This window comes from Scyliorhinus canicula, unplaced genomic scaffold, assembly GCF_902713615.1.
Source record: "Scyliorhinus canicula unplaced genomic scaffold, sScyCan1.1, whole genome shotgun sequence".
Taxonomy (NCBI): Eukaryota; Metazoa; Chordata; class Chondrichthyes; order Carcharhiniformes; family Scyliorhinidae; genus Scyliorhinus; species Scyliorhinus canicula.
This window is the reverse complement of record NW_024055728.1, coordinates 105,477-122,765: the sequence shown is the minus strand read 5'-3', so window position 1 is coordinate 122,765 and position 17,289 is coordinate 105,477. Positions and strand designations below refer to the sequence as shown.

Here is a 17,289-nt window from a genome sequence, read left to right as displayed (position 1 = left end):
TTCAAAAATGTTTTCGCGCATACATGTAGAAACACAACCCTTCAACAGATGTATTTAAATTTCAGTAGTAAATATGGGCTGAATCCGTGAAACAGAAACATTTCTTGGCCATTCCAATTGAAAAGTATTTGCACAATACACCGCAATATTACCTGCAGTCCATTCAGTAACAGAGAATCTATCACCTGGGATCATACCAGATGAAGTGGACTGAATGTATTTTATTTTCTGTTACTTGAAGGTACACAGTGTCTCCTGACGACCAAAGCAATGAACCTGTTACATGTGAGTTAAGATTTGCATTTTTGCAGCAAGAATTGCCATTTGTGTTCAGAGATCTGTTATCACCTCATGAATAATTGAGTGCCGGGAAACCCGATTCAATTGTAGAACCGTTTTCAGGTATCAGCCAATGGATCAGCCGTACTGCTATAATGGATATTGGCCATCTTTCTCTATGCTCAAGGTTATGTAGGTGACCCAGAATGGCCGAACTGTTATAATTGACATTGCCCATCTTTATCTTTGCCCCAGGTAGTGTAGGTGACCCAGAATGGCCGAACTGTTATAATTGACATTGGCCATCTTTCTTTATGCTCCAGTTAGTGTAGGCGACCCAGAATGGGCGGACTGAATTCAGAAAGTCGAATTTTCCTAACAAACACGTCTTGCGGGACTTGTGGGAGAAAACCGCAGCACCCGGAGGAGATACACGGACACACGGGGAGAATGTGCAGACTCCACACAGACAGTGACCCAGCGGAGAATCGAAATTGGGGCGCTGACAGGGAGTAGGGCCTCCTATACGTTCACAAAAGATGGTAGATGGAGTTTAATCCGAACAAATGTGAGCTTATGCATATTTGGAAGGTATAATTCCGGTAGGGAATATACAGTGAATAGTAGAACCCTCAGAAGTAGTTAAAGTTAGAGAGATCTAGGTGTACAGATCCAGAGATCACTGAAAGGGGCAACACAGGTGGAGAAGGCAGTCAATAAGACATACGCCATGCTTGCCTTCATTGGCCGGGGCATTGAGTATAAAAATTGGCAAGTTATGTTGCAGGTGCATAGAACTTTAGTTAGGCAACACTTGGAGTATAGTGTTCAATTCTGGTAGCCACACTACCAGAAGGATGCGGAGGCTTCACAGAGGGTACAGAAGAGATTTACCAGGATGTTGCCTGGTATGGAGGGCATTAGCTATGTGGAGTGATTAAATAAACTTGGTTTGTTCTCAGTGGAACGATGGAGGTTGAGGGCGACCTGATAGAGGTCTACAAAATAATGAGGGGCAGAGACAAAGTTCATCGTCACAGATTTTCCCAGGGTAGAGGGGTGAATTGCTAAGGGGTATAGATTTAAGGTGCGATGGACAAGGTTTAGGGTAGATGTACGTGGCATGTTCTTTTACACAGAGAGTAGTGGGTGCCTAGAACTTGCTGCCGGAGGAGGTGGTGGAAGGATGGACGAGAGTGACATTTAAGTGGGACCTTGACAAATGCATGAATACGATGGGAATTGAGGGATGCGGACCAGGAAGTGTTGAAGATTGTAGTTTAGTTGGGCTGCATGTACGGCACGGGCTTGGAGGGCCGAAGGGCCTATCCCTGTGCTGTACTTTTCTTTGTTTTTTTTTTGTTCTTTAGAAAACATAGAATGTGAAGCTAAATGAGCAACCAGCCTTGGTCAGGAACGGAGTTTTGAGTTGAATGTTCGTCAACAGATGGCAAAATGGTCAAACTAAATATATCGGTTAGGTTTGAGTAGGGTGATCATTGTTCGGCACAACATCGAGGGCCGAAGGGCCTGTTCTGTGCTGTACTGTTCTATGTGCAGGCTAGGTGAATTGGTCACGCTAAATTGTCCCTTAATTGGAACAAATGATTGGTACTCTAAATTTATTTTAAAAACGTATCGGCACAATTGAGTTAGTCTAAACTATGTGCATGGATGGTCATGGCAGGTTCGCATTGCTGCATAATTCTATTAGTGATAATGGAAGGCTGCGGTTTAACGACCACAGTTCTTCAACGTTTTGAGAGTTTTTTCATGGAGAAATCATAGAAGGATGTGGGTGAATGAGGATTAGAGCAAAACCAGAGAACATTAAAATTAATGTAACAAATAACCAAATGTGAATTAAAAATGAGATTATTTAAAAGAAAACAAGAATGAATTTCATGTATTTATCATTTCGAAAGCTAATTAGTCCCAAATCGTTGTAGTTAATATTTTTTGAAAAAAAAGTCACAAAACAGACCTCATTAATGAATGGTCAAATATTCTAAGTTGAATGTCAATGTGTTGTTTTCAAATTGTTTTGTTTCGTTTAGATGCTGTTCTTAACCTACAATCTCAGCCGAAGAGTAATAGGGTAAGTATAATTGGCTCTGAGAGTGTGTGTAAGAGGAAGGCATTGAACTTGTGTGTGTGTGAGAGTATGTGCGCGTGAGATTGTGCATCTGTGTGGGGGTGTATGTGCTGGTATATGTTTGCCTGAGTGTGTGCGTGAGGGATAGTGTAGTATGTTTCAGTTGTGTGTGTGTAGGAGGGAGTGTGCATGTTTGTTCGAGTGTGTGAATGACAGAGTCTGAGTTTGCATATAGGCGTGTCAGTGAGAGTGGGTTTGAGTTTGTGTGCGAGTGAGAGTATGTGTTTTAGAGTGTAAAGGTCTGTCTGTGCCTGATGTGCGTGTTAGGGACAGTGTGTGTGTGCTTGCGTGTGTGTTTGCGAGGGAGAGTTTGCGTGTGCATGAGTGTGTGTGTTTGAGTTTGTATGCGATGGATATTGTGCGTAGTCGAGTGTGTGACAGGGAGAATGTGTGTATGTGTCAGTGTGTCGACGTGGGTGTGTCTGAGTGTTCGTGAGGATGAGTGTGTGTTTGACCTGTGTAACAGAGAGTGTGTGTAGTTTACCTGTGTGTCTAAGGAAAAGAGCGTGTGGTGTAGAGTGTATTTGTGGGAGAATACTTGTGTGCGATAGTGGAAGAGTGAGTGTGTGTGAGATATGGTGTGTACATGCCTGTGTGTGCATTTAGGGAGCAAGGCCAACAGCGTTCGCTGCATTCCAGTTCAGACTGACGCCATTCATGAAGGCATCACATTCTCCACTCGCACTACGCCAGAGGCGTGGTGAATTCAGGTTACATCACCACCAGCCTGCTCCCCCCCTCAAAGGGGCCAGCTGCCTGAGGTCAACTGGGACAATGGCAACATTATTTATTTTCAACTTCATATGAAGTTGAATGTGCGTGTCTTTGTGTGCACCTGCTGGAGAATGTGTTTGTTCTTTCGTGTGTAACTTAGAGTGCGTCTGTCTCTGTAAGAGAGCCATGATGTGGAGATGCCGGCGTTGGACTGGGGTGAGCACAGTAAGAAGTCTTACAACACCAGGTTAAAGTCCAACAGGTTTGTTTCAAACACGAGCTTTCGGAGCACGGCTCCTTATTCAGGTGAATGGAAAGGCTTGTTCCAGAAATGTTTATATAGACACAGTCAGAGATGCCCCGGAATGCGAGCACCTGCAGGCAATCAAATCATCAAAGATGCAGAGAGAGAGGTAACTCCAGGTTAAAGAGGTGTGAATTGTCCCAAGCCAGTTCAGTCGGTAGGCCTCTGCAAGTCCAGGCTTGTTGGTGGGGGCCGAATGTAATGCGACATGAATCCCAGATCCCGGTTGAGTCCGCATTCATGCGTGCGGAACTTAGCTATAAGTTTTCGCTCAGCAATTTTGCGTTGTCGCGTCTCCTGAAGGCCTCCTTGTAGAATGCTGACCCGGAGATCAGAGGCTGAATGTCCTTGACTGCTGAAGTGTTCCCCAACTGGAAGGGAACAGTCCTGCCTGTTGATAGTCGCACGATGCCCGTTTATTCGTTGTCGCAGTGTCTGCATGGTCTCGCCAATGTACCACGCTTCGGGACATCCTTTCCTGCAGCGTATGAGGTAGACTACATTGGTCGAGTCGCTCGAGTATGCGCCGCGTACCTGGTGGGTGGTGTTTCCACGTGTAATGGTGGTGTCCATGTCGATGATCTGGCATGTCTTGCAGAGATTACCCTGGCAGGGTTTTGTGGTGTTGTGGTTGCTGTTCTGAAGGCTGGGTAATTTGGCTCCGGGAATTCTTCCACAGACCCCAAGAGGCCGACAGCGAACCCAGGGACACGACCAATGAACCGGAACAGCACACCGCGAGATCTGCAGTGCAGCAACCGAAAAGGAAAGAGTCAAATTGGACCCCTCCGGAAGGCCGCTGCCCTAGACTCGACATGTATGTTCAAGCCGTCAGAAGTCGTGTCAATGCCAGATTCATCACTCGCAATCACAAGGCAGCCTCAAACGTCACCCAAGCACAACGCAACGCCATCCGCACTCTCAAGACCAACCGCAACATCGTCATCAAACCAGCAGACAAAGGAGGGGCCACCGTCATACTGAACAGAACAGACTACTGCAAAGAAGTATACCGACAACTCGACAACCAGGAACACTACAGGCAGTTACCCGCAGATCCAACCAAGGAACACATCCGCCAACTCAGCAGACTGATCAAGACCTTAGATCCAGACCTTCAGAACACCCTACGTGCTCTCATCCCACGTAATCCCGCATTGGAGATCTCTACTGCCTCCCGAAAATACACAAGGCCAACACACCAGGCCGTCCTATCGTTTCAGGCAATGGGACCCTGTGTGAGAACCTCTCTGGCCACATCGAGGGCATCTTGAAACCCATCGTACAAAGTACACCCAGCTTCTGTCGCGACACGACGGACTTCCTACAGAAACTCAGCACCCATGGACCAGTTGAACCAGGAACATTCCTCGTCACAATGGATGTCTCGGCACTCTACACCAGCATCCCCCATGACGACGGCATTGCTGCAACAGCCTCAGTCCTCAACACCGACAACTGCCAATCTCCAGACGCAATTCTGCAACTCATCCGTTTCATTCTAGACCACAACGTCTTCACCTTCGACAACAAATTCTTCATCCAGACGCACGGAACAGCCATGGGGACCAAATTTGCACCTCAATATGCCAACATCTTCATGCACAAGTTTGAACAGGACTTCCTCACCACACAGGACTTTCAACCGATGCTATACACCAGATACATCGATGACATTTTTTTCCTTTGGACCCACGGCGAGACATCACTGAAACGACTACACGATGACATCAATAAGTTCCATCCCACCATCAAACTCACCATGGACTATTCTCCAAATTCAGTTCCATTCTTGGACACACTCGTCTCCATCAAGGACGGTCACCTCAGCACCTCGCTTTACCGCAAGCCCACAGATAATCTCACGATGCTCCACTTCTCCAGCTTTCACCCGAAACACATTAAAGAAGCCATCCCCTATGGACAAGCCCTCCGTATACACAGGATCTGCTCAGACAAGGAGGAGCGCAACAGACACCTACAGATGCTGAAAATTGCCCTCGTACGAACGGGATATGGCGCTCGACTCATTGACCGACAGTTCCACCGCGCCACAGCAAAAAACCGCACCGACCTCCTCAGAAGACAAACACGGGACACCACTGACAGAGTACCCTTCGTCGTCCAGTACTTTCCTGGGGCGGAGAAACTACGACATCTTCTTCGCAGCCTCCAACACATCATCAGCGAGGATGGACATCTTGCCAAGGTCATCCCCACACCCCCACTACTGGCCTTCAAACAACCGCGCAACCTCAAACAAACCATTGTTTGCAGCAAATTACCCAGCCTTCAGAACAGCAACCACAACACCACAAAACCCTGCCAGGGTAATCTCTGCAAGACATGCCAGATCATCGACATGGACACCACCATTACACGTGGAAACACCACCCACCAGGTACGCGGCGCATACTCGTGCGACTCGACCAATGTAGTCTACCTCATACGCTGCAGGAAAGGATGTCCCGAAGCGTGGTACATTGGCGAGACCATGCAGACACTGCGACAACCAATAAACGGGCATCGTGCGACTATCAACAGGCAGGACTGTTCCCTTCCAGTTGGGGAACACTTCAGCAGTCAAGGACATTCAGCCTCTGATCTCCGGGTCAGCATTCTACAAGGAGGCCTTCAGGAGACGCGACAACGCAAAATTGCTGAGCAAAAACTTATAGCTAAGTTCCGCACGCATGAATGCGGACTCAACCGGGATCTGGGATTCATGTCGCATTACATTCGGCCCCCACCAACAAGCCTGGACTTGCAGAGGCCTACCGACTGAACTGGCTTGGGACAATTCACACCTCTTTAACCTGGAGTTACCTCTCTCTCTGCATCTTTGATGATTTGATTGCCTGCAGGTGCTCGCATTCCGGGGCATCTCTGACTGTGTCTATATAAACATTTCTGGAACAAGCCTTTCCATTCACCTGAAGAAGGAGCCGTGCTCCGAAAGCTCGTGTTTGAAACAAACCTGTTGGACTTTAACCTGGTGTTGTAAGACTTCTTACTCTGTAAGAGAGAATATGTGAGTGTTTGGATAGTGTATTATTTGATGCTCTTTTTATTTCGTTCATCCTTTCATTACTGAACCTTTTCCTGCTTTTCAATACCATAACTCTCTTCCCCTCAAGAGTTATTCATTACAATACATGCTGTGTCGATCATCTTTTGAGTTGTCTTCAACATGCCACCGAACTTTATGGAGCTGAGAGAATTTGACTAAATATGTTAGACAGCTGATCATCTGTAAATAGAGGTCAATTGAGCAGTGGTGTAAGCTTCCCTTTACAGGGCATGGAATGGATTGAACGTTTATATCTCATTATTGCAGCTGTCTGTGGAGAACAGAAAAAATATTATCTGGACATGCATGTTTCTATTTGTTTTTCATTGAGCAGGCGTGACCACCTAATATCCTGCACCAACAATCATTGAGGCCACCTTCAATGCTAAATTCTCCCGATCATTGACCTTGAACAGATTTGTAACTGTACTGTGCATTGGCAATATAATACTCTTCATTCTTACAAGTAGGCTTACATTAACACTGAAATAAAGTTCCTCTGAAAAGCCCCATGTCGCCACATTCCGGCGCCTATTCGGTAAATAGAGGGAGAATTCAGAATGTCGAATTTTCCTAACAAACACGTCTTTCGGGACTTGTGGGAGAAAACCGCAGCACCGGGAGGAATCCCATCCAGACACGGGGAGAATTTGCAGACTCCGCACAGACAGTGACACAGCGTGGAATCGAAATTGTGGCGCTGGCACTGTGAAGCAAGATGCTAACCACTATGATACCATGCCGCCCAAGACCACAGCTGTCCAGTTTCGTGTACCTAACTTCAGGATGGACATAATTGTATTACAGGCAGTTCAGGGAATGTTCACGAAGCACAACTCTGGGGTAAAGGGTAATAGGCTGATATGGAACTTTTAGCAAAATCGGGCCTGAACCCATGCGTTTACACAACTCAGCGATGTATTTAACATACAACCTTCTGGGGCAACACATTGGCGCAGTGGGTTATCCCTTCTGTCTCACGGCGACAAGGTCCTAGGGTCACAGTCTGTGTTGAGTTTGCACATTCGGGTTTTTGCGTGGGCTTCGCCCCACAGCCCGCATATTTGCGGGATAGTTCGAATTGCCACGCTAAGTTACCCCTTAATTTTTTTAAAACATAGACCTTTCTGCGTGCAGGGGTGCTCTATGTTGGGATGAGGTGCAGCGTGTTAGGGTAGCTGCGAAGACAGTGATTCAACTAATGTGGTATGTAGAATTCAAGGGGTTGGAGGTTGGTTGCATAGACTATAATTAGGGGTCAACCATTGTATACGGAGATCAGGAGGAATGCTATATCTCACATGGTCATTAGAAAATGGATTTTTCACCTCCAGAGAACAGTATACATTTGGTTGTTGAATATATTCGTGGCTGAGTTAGACACATTTCTGAAAGAAAACAGAGTCGCGGGTTGGCGGGGAGGGGTGGTGGGGCTTGGCCGGGGGGCAGTCAGGAAGTGGGGGTCAGGGGACAGTCAGATGACACCGCTCCTATCGAATGGAGGAGCAGGCGAGAGGAACCGAATGGCCTATTCCTGATCCTATTCCGTTCGTTGTCATAAGATCATAAGACATAGGAGCAGAATTAGGGCACGCCCATCGAGACTGCTCGCCATTCAATCATGACTGATATTTTTCTCATCGTCATTATCCTGCCTTGTCCCCATAACCCCTGATCCCCTTATTAATCAAGAACCTATCTCTCTCTGCCTTAATGACACTCGGTGATTTGGCCTCCACTTCCTTCTGCAGCACAGAGATCCAAAGATTCACCTACCTCGGGCTGAAGAAATTCCTCCTCACCTCTGTTTTAAAGGATCGTCCCTTTAATCTGAGATGGTGTCCTCTGGTTCTAGCTTTTACGACAAGTGGAAACATCATCTCCACGTTCACTCTATCCAGGCCCCGCAGTATATTTTACGTTTCAATAAGATCACCTCTCATCCTTCTAAACTCCAGCGAGTACAGACCCAGGGTGCTCAAATGTTTTTTACAGGACAAGTTCTTGATTCCAGGGATCATTCTTTTGAACCTCTTCTGGACCCTTTCCAAGGCCACCACATACATCCTTAGATAAGGGGCCCAAAACTGCTAGCAATATTCCAAATGGGGTCTGACAGGAGCCTTATACAGCCTCAGAAATATATCCCTGTCTTGTATTCTAGCCCCCATGACATGGATGTGAACATTGCATTTGCCTTCTTACCTGCCGACAGAACCTGCACATTAACATGAAGGGAATCGTGACTAAGGACCCGTCCCTCTGTGCTGCTGCTTTCCGAAGCATTTCCCCATTTTGAAAATAGTCTATGACTAGAATCCTCCTTCTAACGTGCATAACCTCACACGTTTCCACATTGTATTTCATTTGTCACGTCATTCCCCACTCCCCTAGCTTGTCCAAGTCCTTCTGTAGCCCCATGATTCCTCAAACTACCTGCCCCTCTACAGATCATTGTATCATCTGCAAACGTAGCAACAGTGCCTTCAGTACCTTCTGCCAGATCATTAATGTATATTGTAAAAGGTTTTGGTCTCAGCACAGACCCCCGAGGCACACCATTGGTCACCGTCTGCCATCCTGAAAAAGACCCCTTTATCCTCATTCTTTGCCTTCTGCCGTTCAGCCAATCATCTTTCCATGCCAGCGCCTTACCCTTAACACAATGGGCTTTTAGCGTATTTTACAGTTTCCTGTGAGGCACCTTATCAAAGGCTTTCTTGAAATCTAAATAAATCACGTCCACTGATTCTCCTTTCTCTATCTTGCTTGTTACTTCCTCAAAGAACTCTAACAGATTTGTCAGTCACGAACTCCCTTTGACTAAGCCGTGCTGACTCAGTCCAACTTTGCCATGCACTTCCAAGTGCTTCGCGATCTCATCCTTAATAACAGACTCTAAAATCTTCTAAATGACCGGTCCGGCTAACCAACCTATAATTTCCCGTCTTCTGCCTCTATCTCTTCTTAAACAGTGGCGTTATATGAGCCTCCTTACAGTCCTCTGTGACACTTCCTGCCTCCTGTGATTCCTGATAGATCATCACTAATGCCTCTACAATTTCCTCACCTATCTCTTTTTGTACCCTGGGGTGCAGTGAATCCGGTCCAGGTGACTTATCCACCTTCAGACATTTCAGTTCCCCAGAACCGCTCATTAGTAACGGGCACTGCACTCAGCTCTGCCGCCTGGACACCTGGAGCTCTGGCATCCTACTGGTGTCTACCACAGTCATGACCTTGTGACGATTGGTTCTCGAGCCCCGTGTCCCACTGTCAGTATTTGCCCCTTTAAGGACTGGAAGGCGGGATGTGGCGTCTTACCAACACTTATCACATCGAGTAATGTTCTTTCTCTGTCGATTCAGCACGGCAGCACAAGTGGATAGCACTTGAGCTTCACAGCGCCAGTGTCCCAAGTTCAATTCCCTGCTGGGCCACTGTCTGTGCAGAGTATACACGTTCACTTCATGTGTTTCCTCCGGGTGCTCATGTTTCCTCCCACAGTCCAAAGACGTGCAGGTAAGGTGGACTGGCCATGACAAATTGCCCTTCGTGACTAAAAAGTTTTGGAGCGTTTATTGGGTTCCGGGGATAGGGTGGAAGGGAGCACTTAAGTGGGTTGGTGCAGACTCGATGGGCCGAATGGCCTCCTTTTGCACTGTATGTTCTATGAGTCCCTTTTTCGGCACAACATCGAGGGCCGAAGGGCCTGTTCTGTGCTGTACTGTTCTATGTTCTATGTTCTTTTCGTATGATATTCAGCATCGCTCCTGATCTAATTCCTTCAGCGAAAAAAGTAAAGTTCACAGACCGTCAGTCATAACAAAAACATAAAATGCTGATAACACTCAGCTGATCTGGACGCATCTATGGTGAGACAAACAGAGTTAATGTTTCGAGTTCCAATGACTCTTCAGATAAATTGAGATGGTGGGGTCAGTGATGGATTATGCATTGTTTCAGAAGAACTCGATCCCTTGGATCAGATTGGAAGAGCAGACGTGCGTGGAATGTAGTAGGAATTTGTCCAATATGTATTGGGAAAAGGCAAAGGCCGTTATGGGCCGTGTTGAAGCCAAAAGAGGTGGTAATGGCGATAGAGAAGTAATTGAGATTGGACTGTTAATAGGATAACAAGGATCCACGTTTTGTGAATGAAACACTCAAGAGCATGGGACAGAGGGCTTCGTGAGCTGGAGGTGGTTCTTTGGGACAAGAGGAAGGGATTTAAAATGTCAAGATGGATACGTAGATTTATACAGCACAGAAGAGGGTCCAGTGCCCCTCATGTTTGTGCTGGCAATCAAGCACTTATTTACTCAAGTCCGATAATTCAGTATCTTAACTGTAATCCTGTATGCTATGGCGATTCAAGTGTCATACAAATGCTTCGTAAATGTTTTGAGGGCCACCGCCATTACCGTACTTTCAGACTCACTTATCGTTGGGCAAAAAACGGCTTCCCTCAAATCCGCAGTAAATCTCCTGTTTCTGAACTAACATCTCCTGCTCCGGGGTTCTTGACCCCTCTACTAGGTGTAATTGTTATTCCTACCTACTCTATCTCTGACCTCATAATTATATACGCGTGAATCACTCCCCTCCTCCCAGCATGCTCTGCTCTAAGGAGAACAGCCCAAGGCTAAACAATATCGCTCCAAAACTCAAACGTTCCGGCCGAGGAAAGATCCTGCTGTTCTGGTCTGCACCCTCTCGAGTGCAATCACGGCCTTCCTATCGTGCGACAAACAAAACTACACGCAGTACTGCAGCTGTGACCCAATCAGCATTTTGTACAGGTCCATCAGAATTTCCCTGTTCTTATATTTTCTGCCTCTGCGAATAAAGACAAGTATCCAAAGTCTACTCTTAACCACCTCACCAAACTGTTATGTTGCCTTCAGCAATACATATACCTGCACATGAAGGCTTTTCTGGCCCTTTGTAATTCCTAGTGATATCCATTGTGCATTCCCATTCCGTGTTATTCCTCCCAGAATGCAGCATCTCACACTTTTCATGGTTGAAATCCAAGATGGAGGGCGAAAGTTCCTGGTATGAAGTCGTTGAACTCAGTGTTGAGTCCAGATTTTTCTAATTGGCTAGTCGGAAGATATGGTGTTGTTTCTCCAGTTCTGAATATTTAGAACTGAGCCAAGTCCCCTAGTAACAACAGTTCCACGTTGCTGTTGAATGTTTTACACGCTTGTGCCCCGTTGGTATCCTAACAGAATTTTGCGGAACTTACCTAAGAGTTTCAAACAATTGACATAACTTCTGACCCTTTTCAAACTTTATTTCAGGCCCAGCGTCAGCGAGACATCGCCCAAGCTCAGAGCGACGAGTCAACACTCTACGCAACGGTGAAACTGTAGAATCTTGGAAGGGATCCTGGACCCTCCGCAAAAAATCCAAGACTTGCTACCCAATGATAACTAACGTGTAACCCAATTCAATATTGTCAAAGGAAACTCGTTGTTTACCGGGAGGTATTCAAAGAGATCAAACTGAGACGTTGTTCTCCACTCCTTTTATTGCATCTATTCCAGGCTTGGGGACATTCTGCTTCTATGTATTGCTGATATTGCATTCAATCTGTTCTGTGTAAATTCCACTGCTCCATAAATATTAATGGCAGTAGCTAAGAATATTGAAACAACCAAAACTGTCTCCAATTGTCATCCCCAATCTAGAGTCATTTGAGTGAACGCGTTCACAATGTTCAGTTTCTGAGTTTAATTCCTGAACTGCCTATCGTTAGAGTTATGTCTTCTGCTGTATAGATTCCCCAATCAAAGCTAACGGCGTATTTGCTACTATCTAATGAAATAGATTTAACATTGTAACCACCACAAACTGATCACCCATTAATTATCTCTCCTCAATTGAATCACAGCTATTCTCATTATTTTACATTCACAGCAAAGCAGCAGCTGTGCTCCTCCAACTGGAGAGTAATGTGTCTCTGCTGAGGTGCATTGACCAGAAATCAACACGTGCATCACAGGTTGGATCTTACTATACATGTGTGGACCTGGAGCTGGAGCGCTTTCCACTTTACAACTTGAGGGCATTGGGACTGTGTCACTGCCTCCATGTCGCACCACGCTACCTTCTATTGTCTGCACGATTGACAGAGTCTGCACGGAGCCCATCATGAGAATGTGACCTCTCTGCCCATCAGCATATTATTGTCTGCACAATTGACAGAGTCTGCACGGAGCCCATCATGCACACATGTAGTAAAAGCGGATATTGTGGTAAACGGACGCTTGTTATCAAGGAGCATAACTCTCATTGTGTTGTGGAAATTAAGTCACAGGAACATTGATGTCCCACTTTAGCTGACAGTTGTATCTCCAGAACAAAGTGGATGATTTTTAAAATTCATTTATGTCATGTGGGCTTTGCTGGTTAGAACAGCGTTTATTGTCCATCCCTGGTTGCTCTTCGGTAGGTGGTAGTGTGTTGCATTCTTGAACCGCTGTAGTCCCTGAGGTGTAGGTACACCTATTTTCCGGTTAGGGTTGGGGTTAGTATGAAAGCAAACATAATTGAATCTGTGCCCATGGCTGCCGAGGCACACCTGAGCTGAATGGCAGAAGGAACATCTGGAGAGTGTAATCAGAATACACATACGGAGTGGGAATTAATCCTTTCCACTGATTGCAATGAGCTTTTGTCCTTTCAGAATTATGGGATTGCTCCCTTCCTCCTCCAAATAGTCCTTTCTATTGAAAGACCAGGCTGTTCGAAACACATTGTAGTTCAAGAGCCAATATCCATTACAAGTGCATGAATTGTTTATTTTTCGGGAAGCCTATGTTCTTCAGTTATAGTTATAAACATGTGCTTTGATAGATTCATTCTTTTTGAGTAGGCATTTGCTCATGTCTATTGCTACGGAAGATTTTTTTACAGTTATACTTATTTGAGGTGATTTGAAGATTTGTAATTTGCTGCGGCTATGCTTTGAATCTACACTTACCTTTGAGGTTCTCAATAAATGCCCCAAGCTTTCACAATGTCATGGTCAGGTGTGGCTCTGTTTACCAGAACACGTTCAAAGTATCTCATCAGGATAAGTCCTCGCACCATTAAACTAATATACGCAGTGTGTGCAGAATCTATTCATTGAAGCGGGGCATGACATTCGGAGGTACAGTCAGCATTGATTCGGACAGGAACAAATAATCTAATATATCAATACACTTGCCTTTTTACTGGAAAATAACTGAGAACAGAGATACAGGCGCGACATCACAGTTTGCTCTGCCCCGCGCAGCCGACCACCCTCCAATTAATAAAATCAAACCTCCCCACGTAATGAACCCCATCATTCCTGAAAGCCTCCCTTTAATGTTTACTGCCGACTCGTTAAAATATTCATCTCCGTCCTAAAGACCAGCATCTTGAATTAGCTCCGGTGGTGGGAAAGGGGTCGAGATGGGAGTGGGGGGGGGGGGGGGGGGCGGGCTGCATTACTTCTCTGCCGGCTTCCGAACTAGTTTACAGCTGTGGCCAGAATAAATACTTTTGAGACATACAGGTACAATCTACATACAGATCAGTATCCATGAAAATGTTTGGAAAATTAAAGGATAGAAATCCAAGACTGTTTAGATATAGATTATTGCTGCAATAATTTAACTGGCAAATTATATTTTGACACTTGAAAAGGGCAGCAAGGTAGCCACGTGGCTAGCACTGAGGCTTCACAGCGCCAGGGTGCCAGGTTCGATTCACCGCTGTGTCAATGTCTGTGCGGAGTCTGCACGTTCTCCCCGTGTCTGCGTGGGTTTCCTCCGGGTGCTCCGGTTTCCCCCTACACTCAAATGACGTGCAGGTTTGGTGGATTGGCCATGATACATTGACCATAGTGACCAAAACGATAAGGAGGGTTTATTGGCTTCCGGGGATAGGGTTGAAGTGAGGGCTTGAGTGGGTCCCTGCAGACTCTATGGGCCGAATGGCCTCCTTCTGCATTGTATGTTCTATACATTAATCAGGAAGCGAAAAAGGGATTGCAGATGCTTCATCACGAATTTGATATGGAGAAGATTAGAATATTCGAAAGTGGAGAAAAAAGACTGAAATTGATTATACTCATGTTTCACTCGACTGCTTAAATGTAATATATAAACCTGAAAGAGGATTAGTTGTGTTAATGGGAAATATATACAGTTGAAAGACTTAAAAAAATGAAGTGAACGTTTTATATTGCGAAATCGTTTTTAAGGGGAGGTGTGATGAACGTTAGAATTTCACCCACATTGCATTATAGGCAATTGGCACAGTAAGGGGTGAATGTCTGGATTAGTCTTTGCTTGATTACTGCAGTGGTGTTTTAAACATCCTGGCTGCATGGCAGCTAGGCGTGTTGATCCGGAAGTCTAATTAAAACATTGTATACGTTTGGGCTAATGAGATTTATTTAATTTAAAAGGGTTCCCTGTGAAGCTGTAAATTAAAGACAAGGTTTCACTTTGATAATATTATATAGTTCAACCCGAGAGTTGAAGCAGTCAGTTGTTACCGGGTTCAAGAGAATTACTTTTAGCTGGAAGATGAGCTGGTAAGGTTTCTGAATATTTGAACATCCAGATATTCTGAATTATTCTGGCAGGGTGTCAAATCATTTCTTTCCACAGTCTCAAACGATCTCTTCAAACTGGAGTGCTCGATATATCTCAACGCAACAATAATCCTGAACGCTAACTGCCGTTAAATGTCGTTTGGAATCTCAGATGCTCTTCCTGCTTGAGTGAAAATAAAGATCACAGTTCAGGGTTATTGTGTCACTGCATTAATTAGGAATGTTTAAACAGGAATTGTACTTTATTTTCTTGTGTTATATGAAATAAATTGTGTTAGAAATACATTTTATTCTTTGTTAATTCATTCATGGGATCTGGAATTCACTGGTTGGACCAGTATTTATTGGCCATCCCTAATTGCCCTTTAACTGAGTAATCTGCTCGGCCATTGCAAAGAGCATTGAAAGAGTCAACCAGATTTCTGTTACTCTGGAGTCACATTTAGGCCAGACCATGTGAGAACGGCAGTTTTGTTCCCTAAAGGATATTAGTGAACCAAATGGGGGTTTTGCGACAATCGTCAATGGTTTCATTGTTATCATTAGACTTTTAATGGCAGATTGTAATTGAATTCAAATATCACCATCTGCCGTGGTGGGATTCAGACTTGGGCCCCAGAGAACTCGCCTAGCTTTCTGGATTATTATTCCAGTGTGCCACGTCCTCCGTTTGCTGAAATAACCCGGACGACAGGTAGACTTTCCTTGAAGTCTCAGAAAATTAAAACAAATTATTGGCGTTCTTGTCCAGTATCTTAGCCATTGTTTGATCCATGATCGAAATGCAAGGTCTGATGAAGGAGCATTGCAGTGAAAGCTAGTGATTCCAGACAAACATGTTGAACTTTAACCTGGTGGTGTCAGACTTCTTACTGTGCTCACCCTAATCCATCACGTGCATCTACACATCGTGATCGTAATAAATGGCACGATTGTGCCAGTCAGAATGTCATGAACATCCCCAGGGCTCCAATTGACCATAGGTTTCATTGGACCAGCCGCATCAATACTGTGTTTGGAAGAAGCAGGCAAAATATCATGAAATCCGGAGAGAGTTTCACATTTTCTGGCTCGCCAAAACCTGTAGACCAGCTTCATGTACACACACCAAGTGTTTGAGGAATATTTAACACTTGCCTGGAAGATTGGGACTCTGAAAACAATGCGGGAACGTGCAGCTCAAGACTGATATGTTAGCTTTGGCGCGCATTAAACACAGATTTAGAATGAGACACGCTCTGAATTAGTATAATTATGCTTAGGATTGCTGGGAATAGATCAAGGACTGAATTAACGGTGAGTCAAGTTGGCGTGTCTCAGAGAAAAAACCTATCATTCAGGCAAGACATTGAGAAACTGTCAGGGGTGATGGCACTGCGAACATCCACACTGGATGCTGACAGAGGTGTGACACTTCCCATCACATCCCCTTCGATTGTATCTAATTCCATCTCCCTCCATCCCACCTCCATCTCATACGCTTCTATCCCGTTCATCCACGCTCCAGCCCACCATCAAAACTGTGTTCAATTATATGGAAACAATTTGCATCAATGTGATTAATATACAGAACTGTCAGTCATATTTAAATCGAATGGCGTATGTGCCAGAGTGATCTTGTGACGGAAACAAAAACTTCTGTTGCTAAAACAAAGCAGTCTAGACGTCTAGATTGTGTAGTGGAGGAAATATAACACAGATTCAGAGGTCCAGATTAATACTATGGGGAACATGGCAGCTTGTAAAATATAAATTAAATTAATAACTGTGGAATTGAAAGGGATTCTCAGTTATAGCTACGATAGCAATAAGCATCGTGTGTTCTGAGATAGCGATGTCCTTTACGAATGGCGGGATGGGAGTTGGGGATTAGCCACAGAATGAAGATGGATTCTGCCGAGAGTCGTTGTTCTGTTCGACCAGTGACACCATGCCCGCTCAATTTTAATTGGCCATTGCAATTGCAGTTCTTGGGGAAATACGGGCAGTCAAGAAGCGCGACCGTTTCCAAGGCTAGCAGCTAATCCAACGAAAATACTAAATTGTGCCACTGGATCTATAATTGGTTCGGAGCCATCTTTAAAACCGAATTTACCGTCAAAAACCTCAACAGTGATTTGAAGTGGACAAAATTACAAAATATAAATTAAATCTCCTGTCTTCACCAG

General features: G+C 45.0%; 1 protein-coding gene across 5 annotated transcripts in view; it reads left to right on the top strand.

Annotated features, from left to right (window-relative positions):
• The window catches only part of LOC119960746, a 104,786-nt gene extending 92,711 nt beyond the window's left edge, over positions 1-12,075 (top strand). For all 5 annotated transcript variants that reach the window (XM_038788356.1, XM_038788359.1, XM_038788357.1 and 2 more), the window contains 3 exons: positions 242-285; positions 2,337-2,377; positions 11,829-12,075. In XM_038788356.1, the coding sequence (XP_038644284.1) occupies positions 242-285; positions 2,337-2,377; positions 11,829-11,900 (157 nt within the window). In that variant the 3' untranslated portion in view covers positions 11,901-12,075. The remainder of the gene's footprint in view (positions 1-241; positions 286-2,336; positions 2,378-11,828) is intronic.
• Positions 12,076-17,289: the final 5,214 nt, after the last annotated feature.